The sequence below is a fragment of the Emydura macquarii genome, unplaced genomic scaffold, assembly GCF_026122565.2.
Source record: "Emydura macquarii macquarii isolate MOO-44397 ecotype Brisbane River unplaced genomic scaffold, CSIRO-AGI_Emac_v2 contig_1119, whole genome shotgun sequence".
Taxonomy (NCBI): Eukaryota; Metazoa; Chordata; order Testudines; family Chelidae; genus Emydura; species Emydura macquarii.
In genome coordinates, this window is record NW_027131256.1 from 2855721 (window position 1) to 2878443 (window position 22723).

At 46.4% G+C, this 22723-nt stretch overlaps 1 protein-coding gene across 2 annotated transcripts; it reads left to right on the forward strand.

Moving 5' to 3' along the window:
- Nucleotides 1-254: 254 nt before the first annotated feature.
- TNFRSF1A (TNF receptor superfamily member 1A) lies at nucleotides 255-22622 on the forward strand. 2 transcript variants are annotated; one of them, XM_067545989.1, is made up of 12 exons: nucleotides 255-349; nucleotides 788-937; nucleotides 3013-3066; nucleotides 15378-15552; nucleotides 16075-16203; nucleotides 16563-16709; nucleotides 18436-18514; nucleotides 18769-18860; nucleotides 19087-19209; nucleotides 19550-19596; nucleotides 20482-20632; nucleotides 21177-22622. In XM_067545989.1, the coding sequence occupies exons 3-12, from the start codon at nucleotides 3064-3066 to the stop codon at nucleotides 21443-21445; spliced, it is 1215 nt and encodes a 404-aa protein (XP_067402090.1). In that variant the 5' UTR covers nucleotides 255-349; nucleotides 788-937; nucleotides 3013-3063; the 3' UTR covers nucleotides 21446-22622. The 2 variants fall into 2 exon arrangements, with proteins under 2 accessions (XP_067402090.1, XP_067402089.1); XM_067545988.1 differs by lacking the exons at nucleotides 255-349; nucleotides 788-937; nucleotides 3013-3066 and adding an exon at nucleotides 3921-4079.
- The last annotated feature ends 101 nt before the right edge of the window (nucleotides 22623-22723 follow it).

Consider the following 22723-nt stretch of genomic DNA (forward strand, 5'->3'; position numbering starts at 1 on the left):
GCCGCCCCTCACCCCATCCCATCCCCCCCAGCTCTTCTCGCGCTCGTGAAAGGCCGGCCGCTGCCACGTGAGCGCCGGCGGTTGCTGCTGAGAGGGCGGGGCGCGGGGCTCCCACTCCTCCCCCACTCCCGCCAAGCCGGCGCCGTGGGGCTACCGGCCGCTCAGTGACGCGTTTCCTTCCGTTGCTGGCCGAGCGCGCGGGCCGGCCCTGGGCAGCGAGCGCAGGCTGGTGGAGGGGGGGGCCGCGCGGGCCGCCGAGCGCTGCCCTCGGGAGCTCAGCTTTCCGCCCCTCCCCCCCCCCGCCGTGCCTGGTGTTACCAGCGCTATCCCCGCGGGGGCGGGGGCCTGAGTGAGTCACACAGCGCTGTGTCACTGCCGCCCGCGCCGGCGGGGTTAGGCGGCGGCGGGGGGGGACAGCCCTGCCCCGCCCTGTGGGAGCTCCGGCCCGGGGGCGGACGGGGGAAGCCTTACGTGGCAGTGGTCTGGCTGCCCTGGGTCTGGTACCTGGCACGGGTCGGGCGGCCCTGGGTGCTGTCAGCTGCCGAAGCGGGTTGCTGCCCAGGAAAGTTTAGGCCCACATAAAGGGGTTGGTCTGTAAGGTGCCCCCGGACTCCGGCTGTTGGGCTGGTTTCGTTCCTGTGGCCAAGGGCCGGGGATTACGATGAGCTCTGGGGCACCTGTGGCGGTCAGAATAAGAGCTGGGGGGATGGCTGCCATGAAGGGACGCGCCTTTCCCAGGCCTGAAGAAGAGCTGGCAAAAGCTTGTGTGTGTCTCTCCCTCCAAAAGGCCCCTAAACGCTGTTAACTCAAACTCCTTGTCTCTAATATCCTGGCACGGACACGGCTACAGCTGCACTCCAGACATACAGGTTGGGTCTCGGGCCTCTGTGGAAGAGAAGATGGGGAAATATTGGTCATCTTGGCCCGTAGCAGGCAGGTGAATTGGAGGAGAGCTAGATCTGTGGCCCATCTGGGAAGTGAGAGTGGGAGGCCGGGACCATTTTAACTATTGATGCCCTGTACAAAGAGCTGGTTGTGGGGAGAGAGGAAGGAAGTGTGGGAGCAGTCTATGGAAAAGGTGCCTGATCTGGTGGTTCTGATGGTGCCTTAAAACGGTGACTATTTATATTTTTAAATTTAAATGTAATTGCTTAGCAGGAGGGAGAAGATCTTCCCTGGGGTTCATGTGTTTGTCCCAATCTCCTCTGTGACTCTGTCCTCTCTTGTGCCAAGCTGTCAGAAGATACTCTGAAGGTCCAGCAGAGTCCACTCCATTGAGGGCTGGCAGCTGATTTAGGGAGAAGCTGAGGGAGGTGTGTTTTCACCACCCAGTGGTAAATCTGGGAAGCTAGCATATCTTGAGGCTGCCTTAACAACCATATGGAGGCCCTCCCATGCAGTACTGTATAACCAATCCCTAATGAGGTTTCCAAGAACAGATGCACTCAGGGAAAGCTAAAGTGAGGGGGCAGGGGGAACAGGAGACTACTGATGTGAAGATCTTTAGGGGATCCTCTGAAATCTGCAAGGATCTTGGGAGATCTATTGGTTCTGGAGGCTGAAGTCTAGCAGCAGACCTCACCCATTAAATAATGACATGCGAAAAACTTGATTTTATTTTCTTTATGGGGATGTGACTTCTTCCACATGAGTTATTACATCAGTGTATTAGTTTTTTTTTCTGTGGGGAACAATCCTTTATCAGTCATGTTCAAAGAAGTAGATAAGATAGACAAGACCTAACGAGCCTTTTCTATCTCTACTGTCGGAACTACGTGCAGCCTGGGAAAAGGTTACCCTGCTTTTTTCTTCCTGCTGAGCACATCCTAAACCTGGGGCCAAAGAGAAGCATGATCCCAGTTTGGGGTAAAGAAGGAAATTTTTATACAAGGTCCTTGTCCCAAAGAACTTACAAACTTAATGTAAAACACATAAAAGAGGGAGTTCTTTATCCTTTAGCCATTTAAATAATGCTCTTTTCATGTTCTTTTTTTACCACAGTCTTTTATTATTCTCTTTTAGTTCAGAGAGACAAGGTGGGTGAGGTAATATCTTTTATTGGACCAACTTCTGTTGGTGACCAAGAGAAGCTTTCAGGTCATTTAGTTCAGTCTCTTAAAATTAAAGTAGGGGTCATCTGGAGATATGAAACAGGGTTTCTGTGTTTACAATGTTTAGCCATTTTACTACTACTACTACGACTACTTTTTTCTGCAGGTCCTGTCTCATTTTTGAATGAAAAAGCAATAAAATAACTTTCTTGTTTGGATAAGAAGCACAAAAGCAACCAAAGTGAACCAAGATTTGTGTGCATCTTAGTATAGTCCAGTGATTCAGGCCCAGGATCTGAGCACATTGCAGTTCTGTGATCACAGCAGGCAAATTCTGACCTCTCTGCTTAGTGTGTTCTGCTTTCCACTACCAGAAGAGGTTTCTTATTTGGTTCATTTCTTGATTATTAATTTATTAGTACAACCAAAGCTTGGTTTAATGACAGTTAACCCAAAACCTTAAAAGGATGGAAATAAATAAAAGGAGAAGGCCAGCATTTATTCCCACGTTTACATTATGTTCAGTGATGTCGCTAATACAGTACATGAGGCATTCACTTCCATCTGCAACATATTCCAAATATATATACATTCAACATACATCAAAGCAGGATGCACCCCAAATTCATCAGACTTGCTTTCTATCACAAAACCTTAACTCTGGCCTCCTAATTAATTGTCTCAAGAAACTGGCATATTTTACTAACACGCAATCCAAACATGGGCAATGTTATATTTTGTCGTTGCCGTTTGCTAGTAGGGTTTTTGCATTAGAATGCATTACATTTGTTTATGTTTTTGAAGGTTTTGCAACCATAGGAAATAGAAAACTTCTTGTTTATAAATTAAAATTGAGATTATGGAGAACAAGATAGCACCCTAAACCTCCCCTCCCCCCAAAAGTGCTGGGTCACTGCCAGCACTATTCAAACCCTGGTCTTGTTTGGGGTTTCTGCTCCAGGTGGACTGCTGAAGACAGGCACCAGGCTGGCACCTGCGCAATGCTGATGGTATGGTAAGGGTTTTGGCGTGGCAAAAGCAAGTTGTATGAAAGACTGTCATTGATGATTTTAACTGTTTTTAATTCTGCCATATCTGAACATGAGGCCAGATCCCAGGATTGTATTCCCTTGTCTGACTTCAAAGTCCTGCTGCAAACAATGGAGGTGCTAGAGCTATTTTTTAAACAGTTGCAAAAATCTATTACGGAAAATGCAAAATAACCTACATAACCCTCTCCATTCTAATAATATCTGTAGATAAATGTATATGTAGATAATATAGAGAGCATCATTTACTGGCATATATAAGAATATGTAACATTGTTCATAGTAGGTTTAATAGAGTTTTAGGCTGCAAATGGCTTCCTAAATGCTGCTTTTAACAAACAGGGGTTAGCTGAGTCTCAGCATCTAGAGAGACAAGGTGGGAGAAATAATCTCTTTTCTTTTATTGGCCCAACTTCTGCTGGTGAGAGAGACACTTTGGAGCTTCCTCAGTCTTGTGAAAGGTTAAAAGGAGGTTGGGGATTGATTTGATCTCTGGTCTGGGTTTGCCCTGAGGGGGTGGGGGTGTCTCTCTTGTGACTTGTCTCATAACGAAAGGAGGGTTAGGAGGGAAGATGGATCGCTCTTATCCTGAGAGGAGGGTTGGCTAAATGAGGACGACTTATGTTCTGATGACTGAGTCTTTGACCCATGGGGAGGGGAGAGTGGATGGGGTGAGGGCTTAGTCTCTTGGTCTCTGTGCTATGGGGAGGGAAGGGTTAACTCTGCTGGGGGAGGGGGTACAGTTTGAGGTTGCCTATCTCCCCCCGCCTCCTTTCCTGTTGCTTGCTTTCTCGCCCTTTGCTGGAGCCTGGCAGGAAGTTGCAGAACTTGTTAGTTTCACTTTGTTAGTTCGCTCTCTTGGTGCTAGATCCGCGTTGGCCTTGGGGGGCTTCTCCGGAGGCGGGGGTCCTACCATGGGGACGTAGGAGAGCGCAAGACCATGGCCCCGGTGGGGCCTTCCCCTGCCTTGGTGGCTACGGTGAGTAACACTTGGGACCGCAATGGGAATCTGGTGGGGTTAAAACTGGGAGGAGGCTGGGAGTTAAGCCACCTGAGTTTATTTTCTGATGTGCCTTTTGTGAGTCCTTTCCATTTTGTGGGTCTCTTTCCCCTCTTTGTAGAAGTGGGATAGTACTGATAATCTGTTGTGAGTTGCTCTCTCATCTACTGGTGCGACCCCCTAGAAAGACTGTATGCTCCTGTCCTTGATGAGTTCTAGAGAGAGAAGGCTGGAGAGGTAATGTCTTCTGTTGCCGAGAGACACGTTTTTGAGCCATTCACAGCTTTCCCAGACCTGAAGAAGAGCTTTGTATAAGCTTGGAAGCTGGTCTCTGTCACCAGCAGAAGTTGGTTCAAAAAAAGCTATTACTTCACCCATCTTGCCTCTGTAAGAGCCAGAGTGAAGCGAAGCAATAATACTGCCTACACCTGATAAGTTGTAGCAGTCCTTCAGCTTGCTGACCTGCTGGGTACAGTTCCCTTACATGAGCAAGGCTTAATGCCACTGGGATCAGTGGGTGACCTGACCCTGCTTTCTCCCACTGCCTTACCACAGGAAATAACACTTAACTCAGCAATCAAGGAGATTGCTTCTCCTCAGGTTCCCCAGCCACTTCCACAAGCTTAAAACACCTCTGCTTCCTCCTGCAAACAATGCTGCAACAGTCCCTTGCGCCTTCCACCATCCACATATCCAGTGCCGGTTCCACACATTCGGATAATGGATATTGTCTTGTGTTTCCTGTCCCTAAGTATCTCAATTCCCCTCAGCAATTTCTAGTGCGCCATCTCCTGTGTACAGTTCTGCCCCAAAGGCGCCATTTAGGGAGGGAGAGGGCATGGCCCCCCTGAGTTTCAGACAACATTATAATTTTATCAACAGGGGCAGTGCTGATGGGTGCTTTGGGGGGTATAGACACCCCAAAATTTGCCTTAGACCTCTGTAGCTACCCCTCCCAGAGCTGCTCTCTGACCACCCAGCTCCTGCTGCACCTTGGGCCACGCAGTCTCTCTTTCTTTGGGAAGCTGATCCATGGCTTGTGCAGTGCTGGGGAACTCGCCAGATGCTAGGTGGCTGTGCCCGACTGGGTCTCCACTGAGCTGGGCAGGGGAACAGAGAGCCTGTCTGTGCTGGTGCGTCTGGCGTGGGAGTTGCAGCTGCTGCTGCTGTTGTACTGAACAAATGTTCAAACTCCTGAGTGCTCCCCTTAAAGAGAAAGCTCAGATGCATGCTTCCCCCCAACACACACACTCTCTCACGCACAGACTTGAATTATTGTTGTTGTTACTTGGTGGTACTTGTCAAAATGTGCAATGCACTTATATTCGCCGTAATTTATTCTTTTAAAGTTCGTTAAGGATTACGGTACTATTGTTTTAGTTTTTTCACCGGTTTGTGCATTTCATCATTTTAATTTTCTCTTATGCTTAAATTTAATTCTTTGCATAGTGAGTTCTAAAATGCCTAATCTGTCCTTGCTGGAGTAATTATCATTATTACTTTTATTACCATATTGTGCTTTGCCATTATTATTTAACATGGTACAATCAAATAATAGCATCCTTCTAGAATGTAAATTTAGCTTATATTCACCTTAGCAGTGCCAGTTTAAAAAAAAGTAGCTAAACACGTAACTTTAGACACTGTGCGATGGTCACTTATTTTCAAATTGTATTTTTAATTATACCTTTTAATATAACTTAAAATTCATACAAAAATAAATGTAATTCCAAGTTTGATAGTAAAGATGGAGTCAAATGTTAGTGATCCACAGACATGATTGTGATCAGTAAATGTAAGTGCCAAAATAATTAGAAAAATAAATTCCCGCTCTTTATAAGAGAAAAAAACGTAACATGTAAGTTAAAATTAAGTAAATACGTTTATAATGGAGTGAAAAACATTTGACTAAAATAGAGTAGATAATGTCAGTAACACAGTGTGTCTGTTAGAGAAACTAAGCAGATTTTATTTATTTTTTATCTCTCTGTACTATAGATAGTGTACATAGTATCAAACTTGTGTTTCTGATATCTGTTAAGGCTCCAAACCTGATATCTCAAGGCGTGGGATTGTGAATATCTTGCTGTATTATCTCCTGACTGTTCCTAATTTACAAACTGTATAAACTTTAAATTTGGCTTTAATTGGGTTTGTATATATTTTTCTTTCTTTGTATAGGAATTAAATTCAGTGGTCCTGTCAGATAATTTCTAAGTTATTATCTGCAAAAAAAAACCCAACCAAACAAACCTAGAGTTTTCAGGTGCCTAAGTAGCCCCTGGAATTATGATTATACTTGATGCTTGCCTCCAAAATCTGAAATGGGGCCCCTGCCACGTGCCCCCTTCTGATCTCCAACCCAGTGTAGTCAATATTCTTCACCACCTCTAGTTTTCCCTGCCTATCCAGTGCGCTCCCTGTCTGGCTTCGTTCACCTTGACCTGAGATTTGTATCCTAGACACCCTTGGTCCCCTAAGAGAGATGGTTCACGTTGAGAAATCTCCGGGGGAACGTGCATTGGGTTCTCCATGGTGACCTGTGGAACTGTTTTGGGATCTCCAGGGGGCTTTATATTCCAGGGGAGTGTTCCTGGAGTAGGACTGTTTGAGGTGGGGAGGGGAGGTGTCTCAGAATACAGTGTGGTTGAGGGAGTCTTGGAGTGTCAGGCAGGCCCTGTGTAGTTCAGCTTTGGTGGATGTAAGTAATACTGGTATAACACTAGCATTCCTGTGTAAAAGACTGGACTTTATTTCTTAACCCCAATCGTCTGACACTGGCCAGGATCATAAAAATTTGATAGTTCTATGCCATGTGAGAGATCATTATTCAGTGACTCCAGAGATTATGCTTTGCCCTGGTGTTTTCTCCCCTGCGCCCCAGGCAGCTGCTTCTCTTCTCTGTGCCTGATTCCCTGGTGCAGCAGAAACAATTAATTTGTAATGACCTGCTTCCGTAATCTGTCCCTGACTCAGCAAGAGGTTGGATTTACAGGAACTGCTGCTGCTGCTTTCCAGATTTGCCAGCCAGTAAGGAGAGGTTAACCCCTCAGGTGCTGGGATCAGCCAAAAAGAAAGGAATCTCTCCTCTCCTACACAGGGCTGGAGAACCTGGAAGGATTAAGTGGAATTTAACTCCTAGCACTCACGTATGAGAGTTAGTACTGACTCAAAAGAGAGAGTGCTCCCTTCTGACTTATCCATGGTTCTTTATGCAGTACAGCCCCCACTAACACCATGTTTGGGCAATGGGGTGACTATTCACTCTGTGGGGAATGGGGCCCAGGGACATATTCTTATTAAAGCAATCATGACTCCTGCCCTCCCAAAATCACAACACTTTACAACAGTGCTACAATTTGGATCTCTTTATTTGCTTTCTGGGTTTTGAGCCTATAGGTCATGTTTTCAAGCTTTTCCTCTGCAATTCTGAGGTCTAGAAACGTCTCTCTTGTAAAAAAAAGAAAGTTGAGAGTCTCATGTAATTGCGTGACTTGTGGGGCTGGAAAAACACCAACGTCAAGAGATTTGTGATGCAATCGTTGGCAAGACTGATCTTGCATTCATCAATTCAATGTTTGTATTCTTGCTTTGCAAACATCTCGCACAGAGAAACTAGCCTGCAGCCAGTGGAAGAAATGTAATCTAAAAGTGGAGGCACACAAGGAGCTTGATTTCTCCTCCCAAAAGCCCCAAGTAGCATCGTGCTATATTTCCAGGAAGGCAAAACTATGGCTCGTGAGCTGCATGTGGCTCTCGTACAGTTAAAGTGTAGCTGATGGAACCTCCCATGCCCACCTCCTGACCGCTAGGAGCTTCTGCCTTGCAACCCGTTGGTGGGGCTAGAGGATTCTGCCCAGCAGAGAGGAGGGTCTCCGGGGGGTCAGTATGTTTGACCATCCCTGCCATATTTATACCATTAAAGCCAGTGTATTTGTGCACATAAGGATTTGTGTACACCTGTATTCTTAGTTGTTTTAACATGTTGTTTAGGACTGTAGCGGTAGTAGGAACCTGTAGTAGGCATGCTTCGGTCCCAAGAGACCTTGGGTATGCACCCCTGAGAGAGAAAACATTTGCTTAGTTGGTTTTATGGCAGCCACAACTGTGGCTGAAGAGACCCATTCAAGCGAGACAATCTCTGTCGCATTTGTTACATTTGAAGGTGGTGTTTCAACCCTTTGGGCTCTGCCTTCTGCAGGCTCTTTTCTCCTCTGCTAAGCTGGGCTGCTTCCTCTCGTAGCTTTGGAGACCTTTATTGAGCTCTTGTTTCCAAAGGCTGCGGTCCTGAGTGTGCTCTTCCCACTTATCCATGTCCATTTCTTTGAGGTCTCGCTTGCACACATCCTTGAAACGCAATTCTGGGCACCCTTTAGGTCTTTTTCCAGATGCCAATTCGCAATAGAGGCTGTCCTTTGGGATTCACTCATCAGTCATTCGGCACAGAGGCCCAAGCCAGCAGAGGCCTCTCTGTTAAAGGGGTGTTTGCACGCTGGTTATGCAGGCCGGCTTGAGCACCTCAGTGTTGGTGACGCTGTCCCTCCAGGAGGTTCCAAGAGTATAAGAGCCATGTCTTGTTCCTGTAGAAAAGTGTACTGATAACACATGCACGATACACACAGCTCTTCGTGTGTTCTGTCAGTTTATTGTCTTGCCATGCCCTCGTGCGCAGTCTAGATATTATTGTGGCAGCTTTTCCGATGCAGATGTTGAGCTCTGTTTCAAGTGAAGGGTTGTCTGCAACAGTGGATCTCAGGTATGTGAACTCGTTTCCCACTTTAAGTTCATAATTATTGATGTTGATGGAAGCTGCTTCAACACCTTGGCAGGTTATGTTCGTCTTTTTTAAGCTTATAGTAAGCCCGAAGTCTTGGCAGGCTTTGGAAAAAACTGTCCATGAGATTTTGGAGATGGACTTCTGTGTGGGTTGTCACTGCTGTGTCGTCAGCGAATGGGAGGTGTTGGATAAGGACCTCCGGAGTAGCATGACCATAAATTCTAGTGCAGACATTATCTAGAACACAAACCTTTGTTCTTAAACTTGTTAGCCTCACTAACAATAAGCATTTGTATCCTGTCTGCACTAGAATTTACAGCTGTGTTAGATACATTGTTAATTTACTGCCAAAAAAACTTTAATGCAGAGTTAAGATTACTCCCTGCTAACTTGTGCCCGTCCAGCATGTTGAGTTCAGATACCCTGAAAACCAGGAAATAAAGAGTTTAGATATAGATTATTTCCACTCCACAAGTGTGACCGGAAGGAAAGCATCTTCCCAGTTTAGAGTAATCTGATTTATAATCAGCAATAGCTATCCTTAAAGACTATCAGGGAAAAAGATACTGAAGCCTACCCTAGTATCCAATATGTTACCATTAGGTTTCCACAAAAATTCATTGGCCTGAGATTTTCCTGTTTTGTATATCTATCTTCTCATTTCAAGAAACCCTCATGCTATACAGGCATCTTTTATCCCGTGAATGGCTTTTGGGGCAAGTCTGTGGGATGAGAAGTTTTTTGGTAATACCTTTTACCTCCTCTCATTGCTCTCTTTGACTGTGACAGTGACCACACTTTTATTTAGGATGGATGTCTGTGATTCCATTCCATAAAAGCCTTGTCACTAAATTTACCTAATTGCTTTTCCACAAGGAGGTTAGTGTGCTGAGATGCAAAAAAGACGTATGTTGTTATATGAATGTCTGTTCTTGGGAATCGAGGTATTTCCTTCAAACTACCCCTAGTGCAAGACTCCCTGCTGCTGTTTTAAAGAGTTGCTTAACTAATCTGGCAGTTGCTCGTACCAGTAGCTTGTCAAAATAACACCACCATGTGTTTCTATAAAATAAACTAAATATTGATTTTCATTCATTGATTTTCATTCATTCTGTTCCTCATGTCATGGTTATTGTACTAATCCTTAATATTTATCTCACCTTTACTGCTATCTTTCTTCAATGGAGTGACAAGGTGGGTGAGGTAATATTTTTTATGGGACCAACATCGATTGGCGAAAGAGACTAGCTTTCAAGCTACACAGAGCTCTTCAGGTCCTTCTATATAGCTCAAAAGCTTGTCTCTTTCACCAACAGAAATTGGTCCCTTAAAAGATATTACCTCACCTACCTTGTCTCATATCCTGGGACCAAAATGATTACAACACTGCAAACATCTTTCTTCATTGTAACTTTCCTTGGTTTTTATAATGTTCTCTGTCTGTATCAGTATCATAATGAATAAACCCTTTAAAGTGATTTATATGTACCCATTTTAAGATATGAAGTTGGAGTCCTTTAGAGATTTTGATCTGATATACCACAACATTTTCCCTGTAATTTCACAGGGACCTTCTCAAATGCATCAAAACTTTTCTGGGCCTTTCTGTTTTAGACGGGAGTTAAAATGAAATATCAATCTGATATTTTTGTCATAATAGGCTTTGGATGTTTCTGTTAATCTTTCCAGGTTTTGTTGGGCAAAGGAAAAATTCTTCCTGCACATATGGTTTTAACAAAAAATTATTTCTCAGTGCATAAATCAGAGGCTCTGTTTTCAGTATTTTTTTTTTATAAAATATGTGATATAGATATCTCATGCTGCTTATAATGAGGTCAAAAGGAGCAAATTCTGTGGACCTAGCTGGTAAAGATTAAATAGACAAAAGAACTATAGGAAATCTTAAATCCCAGTTTCTTGTATGGTTGTGCAAACTATTCTTTAGCATGGTTATGATCTGATTTTCCCCTCAAACTGGCCCGCATGTGACATGAGCCATCAAAATGTGTGACAGATAACTAAAATATGGAATATCTGTGTTCTGTTGTGCAAAAATGACAAATGCTAGGGTTTTTTTAAATTAATAATTGAAAGATTATGGCTTTTAATTTTAAATGAATGTATTTAATTGTAATAGCTAAAAAACTATAATGTGTTAAGCAATAGTTTGTTTTCCTTTCTTTGAGAAAGAGTGGAATGAATATGTTGTGGGGGGAAGCAATTGTACAACTGATGAATGACCTATTAAAATACACAGTATAGAGGGAGTGAGCTTACCTGTTCTTCATATTTTAATAAAACGTCTACGCTGTAACATTTTGTTTTCCCTGAAATATTCACTCAAATGTTTCTTCCTGAAGGAGATGAAAACTCAGCAAACTGATAATGATTAGCCTAGGATTATTTCAGTAATTTAGCCCCTGTGTTCTAATTCCAGTACTTTAGCCAGCTTGCCCACACCAACAGCCCCTCTATTCCTCTCTGCAACTGCTTATTTTCTTCCCCATTTGCTCCTTCTTTTTCTTCTCCCTTGTTTTCTTCCTCACCTCGTTCCTCTTACTTGCTCCATTCCTTTGCCCCTTCCCTTGCAGATATCTACAATACCTTCAGGCTAGGTAGGAGTGCCTGTGAGGGTGTGAATTACAGTGGTGGTGGCTTTGGGTCTTGCCACACTGAAGAGGGCCACAGGCTCTCAATGCCACCCTACACCGGCAATAGCTGTGGTGGGTGAGGCCTGTGCATTGTATCACCACAAGCGCATGCAGGGGATGGGCATATATAGACGTTCTCCTTCCCCATCCCAACTGATAGGCACTGCAGCAGATATTGACAGCTACTTGAGGAGGCAGAAATATGGAACAGGGAACTAGAACTGGCTCATGATGAACAGTGGAGGGGTCTGGCCTAGAACAGAGGTTCTCAAACTGGGGGGTGGGCCCCCCTGGGGAGCACGGAATGTATTCTGAGGGGGGCATGAGAAGCTTTAGGGAAAAAAACTTACTGCGCACATTTTACCTGCCGCCATGAATAACTAGCCAAGCTGATCCCTCCAGACAGATCAGGTCCTCAGCTGGTGCTGTGCATTGGGCTCGAGATGGTGCTGTGCGTTTGGATGGATTTCTGTTAAGCTTGCATAGCATTATAGAGTCGTTGCCATCTGTATTTTAATCCGTTTGCTACGATGTGGTATGCACATTTAATTGCTAGCATTGATCACCAGAGCAGTTTTGCTTTTGCACTTATTGCAATGGATTGTGGGCTCTGTTTCAGTCAATGCCTTGCTGCTTTTCATATTTAGTGAGAGTTGCGTGTTGGTTTTTCTTTATCGGTATATGTAATTGTGCGGCAGGAGAGGGGGTGTAAACTGCTCCAGACACAAAGAAGGAGGGGATGCGATCAAATAAGTTTGAGAAGCACTGGCTTAGATGACTAAAATGTTATGCAATGTGTTACTTTTGGTTTAATCACCAGTATTTTACATCCATCCATCTTGGTCTCAGAAACATAGCGTGAAACTCTTTCTGATTCTGTTCCCAAAGGCAAGCCTCAATGACTAAAAATGTGAATCACCAGCGCACACGCTGTGGTTTGAACTATCATTTGATGTGGGGAATAAATGCTATCCATTTTGTTAACAAACAGATGTCTGTTTGCATATACTTGTTCCCTATCTTGGTCTGTGGAATGGATCCAATAAAGTCAAGTTGTAAATCTGACCATAGAAAAGCAATTTCTGTGGATTGCAGAAAACGTCTGCACCTTGTCCTGGTGGGCTGCTGTTTATGGTGTGTAATATCCTCTTTCAATGCAGCTCATGCATGTCTTGCCAGTCTGCTGCCTGCTTCAATGCTTGATTACTCATATAGAAATCAACATGGATGTGCATTAACAGAAGTCCTTAATAGCTCTTTGGAACTACTTATCATGGTATTTTGTGTGTAAAAGCCCTTTAAAAAGGCTGAGTCATTAGTTTTGGTTCATCTTTGGTTTATAGTTCTTGGTTATTCCTCAGATCTTGATCAGTAATAAAACTTATTAGCCTCTTGTTTGTAAAACTTAGAAATCACTGTCTTTTAACTGTGCTTTCACAAAATCTGATTCATCCCCAGCCTTTCCCTTTGTCTTTTATATCTAAAGATGTGGTGTCAGAGTAATCAACTTGCATGACCTGGTGTTTTGTATTTTTGGCCTAGGCTTTTCAAGTATTTCCTATATTTACACTATGTACTTTATTTACGCTTGGTTCAGGTTTATAAATTCCCATGGTATCCTATTAAAAGCTGCTTCTTTGGCTAAAACATCCGTTATATTATTATTAGACCATCTCTGCATTCTCTTCCATTCTGTTTCCAGCAAATAATCAAGTCACATTCATAGGCTATCTGTCAGTTGCTGCAGTCAGTTCTTTGTGTCTAATTGGCTTACCCTTGGAACTGTGGAATCCATCCTGCCTCCATGTGAGTTGGTTAATGGCAACTGTCCATCTTGAAAGATGATGGGATAAGTGCCAAAGCAGTTCAGTTACTGTGTGTCGTGTTCCAGCATGGTGAGTGGCTAAAAAGTCCAATTCTTGAGTGCCCATCCTTGCCACAGATAATGTGGGCATAAAGCACAGGGCAAGAAGATGAAGCTGGTGCACTTCTAGCACTTGAGGTCTCCTCTTCGCTTTCCTCTGTCTCAACTACTTCTTTTCAGCCTCTTTGGTTTCCTGGTACAACACAGTGTGGCCTGCTGCTAGCTGCATCCTCACAGCTTGCAGCATTGATGTTGAAAGTTTTCAAGTCTCTTTTGCAAACATGTTTGGGCTTGAGCCTAGGGCAGTTCAAGTTGGCTCAGCATAACACATAAATGTGCATTTAAATACATCCTTTATCTCTCTTTGATGGTTTTGTGGCAACTGAAAAAGCTGACAGTCTCTTATCTGTTATTTATAATTCATAGCTCTCTGACACTTTTGGGGAGAGTGGGCTCCCCTCTTTGCCAGGATTTCATTTTCCTATCATTTCTGTAGTTTTTGAATGGCTTTCACGTGTGCAAACTTCTAACTTTTGAGAGGGGAATAAGACGGGATACAGCTGTAATAGGCACCTTTTGTGCACTTATCTTTTCATAATCCCACAACCACCACACTGGTATCAGCGTTCTAGATTATCTATATTGGTTTAGCTTTCATTTTGCTAGAGTTCTTACAGCAGAAAAAAGTCTGTTTCTTTGCAGTTGGTACTAATCACTTTCACAAGAGTAAGTTAGGGAACCGTTGCACTCATGAATAACATTACAAAGAGCTGATAAAAACAGAGATCAAACCAATTTCACAGAAGCAAAGCAAGTACATCCTCACAGCACACTTCTCATTGAGAAGTCAGCGCTCCCCAGTTACAAGGGGAAAATGTTATTTAACTCACTATCCCTACATAGGCCACCAAAATATCAAGTGTTAACTTTTTAGTGCACTGCAGATCTAAAGCTTTCACATAGGGTTTTCTTTCTTTTCTCACAGCCCAGGGCTTAACTTCTCAATAAGGTAAAAACCTTTTCACTTTCTATGTTCAGTGAGGAGGAAAATATAACTTTTCTTAACTGATAGAAATAGTAATAAGACTGCAGCCAAAAATATTCTCAGGTCACAGCTTTATAAATTGCTTTGTTAAAGCAATTTTCCCAACCAAACACATTTAAAAAAAAAAAAAAAAAGTGGGGGGCGAGGGGTGGGAATACTGTTATAATTAGAGCTGAGTGGGCTGTTGTAATGGTGTTACATTGCTCTGAAGCTTTTTAGGCTGGTTGGGAGTCTTATCTATGGATAGGTCAGGCTGATGAGACCCAGGTGACAGGTGAAGTTTCCTCCTCTCTCTCTCTCTCAGTAGCAAGAAGTCAGTAGAAACTGTATAAGATGAACAGGCTGGTACCAAATCCAGGACAAGTAGGATACATTATTAAAGCCTGAGGTTTGCTAGGCTTGACAACCATTATACTCACAACTTAGAACAATAAAAAAGAAAAACAAAGGAAAAGGACAGACACAGAAACACCAGGAAACAAGTCCACTAAATGCCACTCCCACCCTTTAAGTACTTGTCTGCATGGACAGTATTTAGCTGTCCTACTTATCTATGACAGTGGTTTTGGTAGTCTTTGCAACCCTAGCAATTTAAACTCAAAGGAAAACAGTTTTGAAAATCTCAGGACATCTATCTTTGTAGTCCTGGAGCCTGTTAGTTTCTAAACAGTGAAATGTATTACCTAAAAAAGGGGCGGGGGAGGGTCAACAAGATTCCCTCAGGAATCAGGTTGTCTTTCTCATGACTCAAGCAAAGAGATTTCAGTCTTTCCTTAAAATTCCACGTGGTTCATAGTCCACAGGCCTTCCGTCCATTACAGTCTCTCTTCTGAAAGTAGGTCAGTTCAGTTGGTCTCATTGTCATGACAGGTTGCTGCTAGGGTCAGCCGTGAATTCTACCTGAGGAAATGTTTTCTCACAATGGTCTTTTCCTTTGTAGCTTATTCTAACCCTGACTTGGGTGTGGACTGAGGAATGCCTGGGCGTAGCCCCAAACCCAGATACCCTACGGATCCATGGGACAGCTCTGGGGAGAAAGAGGAGGGAACCAAAGTGTCAGATAGGAGAGTACCTACACCCCAACGGGACCCACTGCTGCATGAGATGCCACCCAGGTACAATAGAGTGTAACAGCGAGTCATTACTGCTAAGGCCAGAGAGACATTCCCATTTCCTGCACTCTCAGTCCAAGTATCTCTTGTTCCCCTGCTAGCCCTGGTGCAAGTGCCCCATTCTGGGGTAAAGAGACATGCCCTTTTGTCGTGGGATCTCCTCTCCTCCTGCCCTCTCACCCTTGTGAGTGCCTCCCCTGCTGGGGCTAAGGAAACATACCATTTACCTGCACACTGAGTCGGAGGCTGTTCAAGACAATCTGACGTCTTGGCAAAACTTGAGTGTGCACCCCTTCCCACCCACACCACCCCTCTACAAAATCACCCCATCCTTTAGCAATGCCACGGGAGGGCCACCCCCAGAAATCTGTCAGCCTAGGCAACTGTCTAGTTTAGCAGCCTTTGAATTAGAGCAGCTTCTCCCCTTTGGGTTCTCCTCTCCCCTGCAGTGTCCCTGGCTCTCCTTTGCCCTAGGAGAATGTCTGTCTGTCCCTGTCAGATCTCTGTTAGGTGCTTCTGTTTCAGGGACGTACTTGGCAGAACACTGTCTGCCAGGCACTCTTGCACCCCGCTGCCTGCAATGTCCTGAGGGCACGTTCACAGCTAAGGATAACGCTGTGAGGAAATGCTATAGTTGCCAGCGGTGCCGTTCAGGTGAGTCTCAGCCGTGGGGGGGACGAGGCTGGGGAAAGTGGGTTGTGGACAGTCAGGGACTGCAGAAGTGGACATGGGGATGCGGTAGTGGGGAAAGAGTGGAGGTGGGTGGATGGGCACAAGAACAGTGGGGGAACGTGGTAGGGACAGTGTTGCTAACGGCAATGGGTTGGGGGTGGAATTTTGATGGGGACAAGAGCTTATAGGGAGTGATTGTCAGTCCCTTTGTACCAACTCTTCGTTGGGGAAAGCAGAGGAGGATGATGTCTGTTTCCGGCCTCGCTGTCACCATGAAGTGGACCCAGCAGTGGGAAGAGGGTGGGAATCATCTTTCTCTCTCTCTTTCTCTGTCCCCTCAGAATTCCATCAGATAACACTGTCTGAGTGCACGGAAAAGGAGGACACAGTCTGTGGCTGTCTGCCCAACCAATATCGGAATAACCCCGGTAATCTCTTCCAATGTAAGAATTGCAGCTCATGCCACAACGGGACCATCTGGCAAAAATGTGAGTGTGACACAGACAGCTGCTGCCAGGACAAGCCATAGCAACCCCCTCCTGCCACCCATTCATCCTGGGAGAGCCATATTCCCTGCCCTGGGGTATTTTCTTGTTCCTTCCCTCCTGCCGTATTTCTCTGTCTTTCACCTTCTGCTCCAGTCCCGTAACAGCCTTCCCTGCTCCTGCTTGCTCCCCATCACAGATTCCATCTCTCTTCTCTCCCACAGAGTGAACTTCCCCCCCTGCATATGCCCAGGAGGAATTTCCTGCTTCATATTTATTACTCCCACCTCCGCCCCTCCTTCCACCCCGCCTGTGCTGAAGCAAGTCCTCTCTGTCCTGGAGCAAATGTTTCCTTCTGCTGTGGTGTGGATACCTCTCCCCCTCTGCTCTGGAGCAATTCTCCGACTCTCCTCAGCAAGCCCTGGAAGGGTCCTACTTACACACACCCCTCCTGTGCCCTGGAGTGGGGCACCCCCACACTGCCCTAGAATCCCTTTCCCCTCTGCTCCCCCTGCCCTTGACTGACTGATTTCCTTCTCCCCTGCCCTGGGGCAGTTCTCTCCTGCAGCCTCTCCCTGTCTTGGGAGGGATTCTTCTATCCCCCTCTCCTTATGGAGAGACTGAGGGCTTGTCTACGCTTGCACAGCTGCACCACTGTAGCGATTCGCTGTAGACACGACCTATGCCAATGGGAGACTCCCTCCCTTCGGCATAGATAATCCACCTCCCTGAGAGGCAGTAACTAGGGTGACGGAAGAATTCTTCCATCGACTTCGCGCTGTCTGCACAGAGACTGAGGTTGGCTTAACTGTGCCACTCGAGAGTGTGGATCTTTCACATCCCTGACCGACATCGTTAAATGGATCTAATTTTCTAGTGGAGATCAAACCTTAGTCCCACACCACCGCCCTCCTGATGTGAACTGATTTCCCTCTCCATTCCCTTTGCCCTTAGTCCGTTTTCCTTCTTGGCCCTATAGTACAGCCCCCCACCCAATTGTTCTGAAGCTGATCTCCTGCTCCTTGGCACTTTTCCCCTTCCCCATCTCACACCTTCCCTGGTGTGAATTTCCCTGCCCCTTAAGTGAGTCCCCTCCTCTACCCTGCCCTTTCCCATTCCCCAGTGCTGCCTCTCTCCCACCCTTGCACGCACTAGAGTGACTTCCCCCTCGCCCTGCCCTGGAGCAATTTCCTTTCCTCTCCTCTGATTTAGAGCTGTTTCCATCCCTCCTCCCCCTAGTGTTCTCCCCCTCTCTCCTATGTGTTCTGGAGCCGTTTTTCCTCCTTTTCTCAAGAAAGTTTTGACTTTCTCCACGCCTGCCCTTTAGCTGGTTCCCTCCCTCCCACATCTAAGATGGTGTGAGTTCCCCTTGAGCAGTTTCCCTCACAACTGCACTAGAGCACTTTTATTGCCCACACATGACATCCCACACCTCAGAGTCATTTCCCCCTCCTCCCTGACCTGGACTGGCTTCCTCACCCATGCCTGCTGCTCTGGAGCTACTTCTCTCTCTCCGTTTCCTCCTGCTTGCTCTGTAGTGATTTTTCTCCCTTGTGCACCTCTTTGTCCTTCAATCCAGAGCAGTTTCCCTCTGTCCTGCCATGGAGTGATTGACATTCCTGACAGCAATTTCTCCACCCCCAAAGAGAGATCCTCCTCTCCCCACCCTAGAGTGATTTTCCTTCTCTGTCATCTCACCAGGGCTGACTTTTCCCTCTTTACTATACAGGTACAACAACAAGTGACACAATCTGTGTATGTGCCTATGGATTCTTCCTGCAGGACTATAAATGCAACCCTTGCAGTAGGTGGGTTTCCTGCTCCTATGCTCCCCTTACCTGTACAACAGTGAGAATGGTGTGCGTCCCCCCCAAGTGTGACTTCATTAGACACTGACCTTCTGCAAGTGGATTGAATAACCTCATCTTCCAGACTCAGGCTGCCCCTCGTCTGTCACCAGGCAGATTTGCCAGGGGCTGTGAAACCGGGCAGTCCCTAGGAATACTTGACACTTTGTGCCCTTGCTCCCTGCACCACTCAAATTTCTGCTTCCCTCTTTCAGCTGCAGTAAAGAAGAATGTAAGAAGACCTGTGACTCAATGCAGAGGATACCAACTTCCCCTTCAGTGCAGAAGGAGTACTGGGGAACTTGGGGTATTGGCATTCCTCCAGCATTTGCTTCTGCTCTCGCTACGAACCCTATCACCACCCTCCCTGCTCCATTACTACCCTCTCCACCCTTCTCTATCCCCACTTTTCCTCTGCTTTCACTCCTATCCCCATCTTCACGTTTCTTTTCCAGTCTTGCTCTTGTCCTTACCCTTATCCCCTCCCTCTCTCCTTCCCTCCATTACTCACTCGCCCTCTCTTCCTCATCTAGGTCAGACCCTCGTACTCATTGGCGTCGTGGTGGTGCTTGCAGCTGTCCTTGGGCTGTTTGTTGCAGTTAAACTGATCAAACAATACCGTAAAAGAGGATCAATCCCTATTTTCTATTCCTGTGGTGAGTACAACGTTCTCTGTGGTGATGCTAGTTGGGGGGACCTCTGCTGGTGGGGTGGGGAAGGGATGTGGGGCTCGGCATCCCATTGGTCTGATCCAGTGTCAGGATGGAGGTGCACACCAGGGTGTATGAGTTCATTGTCTTGATCTCCTCTGGCAGTGCGAACAGCCTTGCATTCGCACTCACGCCTGTGACAAGAATCCCTCACGTGAGCTCATTGCTGGGACTTGTGCATTTCATCACAGTCCCGTGAATGAAGTCAGAGCTGTGGGAGGCACTTGCGGGCTTTCCTGTTTATCTTGGGGAGGAGGAAGTGAAAACAATTTCTCCTTTTTTTCAGTTTCTACGCAGCAGCCAAAGAGGGAGCCGGTATCTGAAGTAAGCAAGGTACTGAGTGCAGAAACCTTCCCTCTGCCTTCAGATTATCATTACCCTCAGTCCCATTCCACCTGCCTGAAGCCCAGGGCAAGATTCGTTCCCTCAGTCTGTTCTCAGGGTTTGTACTTCCCAGTGTCCCAAGCACTAGGAATCTGGGCCCTATACACAAGGAGACAACTTCTCAGTTTCACAGACCCCCTCACTAGGGGGGGGGATAGTTCCTGAGTTCCTATCCCCAGGCTTCGTCTTGCCATTCTCTCTCTTCGGATTCATGCTTCTCAGACACTTGCAGTTGAGGCTCAAGTCTCATCCTCTCGTGTCCCTTCCCCCCCCAAGCCCCCATCATTTAAGCTGGGCTTGGCCAAACCTGGCAGATTTAGCTCATTGAATTTCTCCTCAGAACTTGGTTCCTCCAGCCCTCTGAGCTTTTCTGTGGCTCTACTCTGAGCTCCCTCAGTTTGTCCCTGCCTCCCTCTGGGATGTAGGGGCTCAGAGCTGAGTGCAGTATCCCAGCTGGGGTGTCCTCAAGTCTGTATAAAGAGGGATTTTTCCCTCCCTCCCCTGGAACTCGTTTGAGGTCTCTGAGAGCGTAAGGCTCTGAGCCTGCTCCTGGCATGACTCCGTTCTATAGGTATTTCCTCCTAGACCCTCATTTTCTCATGCCAAGAGAAAGTTTAACCGCTCATGCTCTGCAGGAAGGAAATGTTTGGCCCCATCCCCACAAATAAGATGCGTGTGGTGGGTCCCCTCCCTCGTGGGGAAGTTTTAACTCCTGGGTCCCAGCTCCGTCTCTCTTTACCCTGTTTAGTGCACAGTGGCAGTTGTTCCCCTCAGGTACAACGGGTGTTGGGCTGCCCCAGTGGCGATTCCATCGTAAATACATGTCTCTCCTAGGTTATGATGAACGAGACGAAAGCTTCCACCCTCGCTCTGGAATCACCCCCGACTGAAGCAACGTGGACAGTCAGTGTGGTGCCAAGGGCAATGGTTGCTGTGGAGCTCCCGGATTGTGTCAGACCTGCTGGAAAGACTCAGCTCCCAGACAGTGAGTGCACATCCCGCTGAGAACAGGACTTCCGTGTGCATCTTGGGGTGGGATGTGCCTGTGTAGCATGTGCATCTGCACGAGCGCAGCTCTGTGCATCAGCTGCAGCCCAGTGCCCAAACTAAGGAAGGAGCCTCTGGCACATGAGAGTTCACATACGGAGGTGTGTGCATGAGGCCAGCCGAGGGAGGCCTGTTGCATGTGTCCACACACTGACTATCTTGTTTGGGGGAGTTTACGTGACTGCGTGGGAGTGACATGGTGCACGCATGTTTACAAGAATGACCTGTCGTGTGTGCATACGTGCACAAGACCATCCCTATGAACAAGTTTGCAGAGTCCCCCGTATTCATTTGTAGACAGGCTCAGACCCAGGTGTGACACGTCTGTGTAATAACTCAGAGGGGGCAAGGCCTGAGCTGGGGGAGATGCTTCCTAACTTGGCACCATCATGTTTCCCACCCCAGATGCAACTGGTGCTGTTTGCATCCTCCTCCACTTCCCCAGACCCTGCCTCTAACATCCCCTTTCTCGTCTCCTCCAGACCCTGCTGTTCTCTATACTGTGGTGGAGCATGTGCTGCCATCTCGGTGGAAGGAGTTTGTGCGACGCCTGGGGCTGAGTGACTATGAGATTGAGCGAATTGAAATGGAGCAGCGACGCCTGCGGGACGCTCAGTATGAGATGCTGAGACAATGGAGGCTGCAGATGGCCCAGGGTGCCACAGTGGAGCGCATCAGCAGCGTCCTCAATCAGATGGAGCTGAGTGGTTGCAGTGAGGCTATCCAGGAGGCGCTTTCCAGGCAGCCCTAACCCCCATCCATACCTCCTGCACAGGCAGCTCTAACCCCCTTCTGCTTTAATGCCCCCTTCTCGAACTCAGTCCCTCCTCTTCAGAGAAGATTCTAATCTACACCCTTTCTTGTATGTCTCCTTTTCCCTTCTCTCCATCTCTCTTCCCCACCCCCTGTGGTATGTTTGCTGGGGTTGGCAGCAGATTATGCTGGAGGAAGGTTAAGGACCACTTTTCAGTAAACCACAAAGTGACTTATGCCTTCAAACCAAGAGGGACTCCTCTAGCAACTGCCATGGGGCAGCACCTCCGAAAGGATGAAACAGACTGATTCCAGGACCAAAACATGGATGCCAACCTGCGACACACAGCCCAGCTTCCCAGCTCTGGAAAGGGAACAGCAACTGGGGCCCAGTCATGGGTGTTCAGGGGTTGGATTGTGTCCCCACAAGAAAAAGGGAGAAGTTAGCTCCCTGTTCCTCTACTGCTTGAGTGGAGTAATGGGGTTTTTCAGAGGCTGATAGGTCGGGTGAGACTGTTGGTGCTATTTCTGTAGCTCTTTTCTGTACCAAAAACACATGTAAAAGAGCATTAACAAAGTACCTGTATGTGTGTCACTGTGCGTGTGTTCATGAACAAAAGCAGGTGTGCATGGATGGGAGCAAGTGTGGCTTTGAATGTGTGTGTGTGTGTGTGTGTGTGTGTGTGTGTACGTGAATGACTGGTTGGGAACAGAAAAAATGCATGTACATGTGGTGTGAGTGCATCTATACACATCTCTGCTAATTCTTAGGCAAGACAGGCACGCGTGACTAACCTCATATATGTCACTGCATGTCTGCCTTTGGATAATTTGCCAAATCTGATTTAACTGCAAATATAATGGTATGTATTTTGTTAGGAACTTCTGAATTATTTCACACTACTTCTCAGTCTCCATCCCATGAGCGCTGCCTGGGGGTGGGAGGTCTGAGTTACTGAGCTATTTCCCACAAATCCCTTCACACCTTAAGTACTCACTGTCACATTCTCCCAAAGTGTTAGCCCTGGTGGGCTGTGTGCAGCTAAGGGCTCAAATTATGCTCACACCTGGTGAGGGTGGATTCTGTGTCTATTGCACAGGGTCAGAGGGCCACAAGAACATTTTAAACTGTTGTAAATACACTAAACACTTTGAAATAAAAGCCCATTTTGTAACCTTGCTTCCAGTTTGTATTTGTGCATTTCCTTCTCTGCTGCATACCACTGGAAGAGGAGGACAGGAGCAGGGGGAAGGCCTAGAAGCAACCAGGATGGAC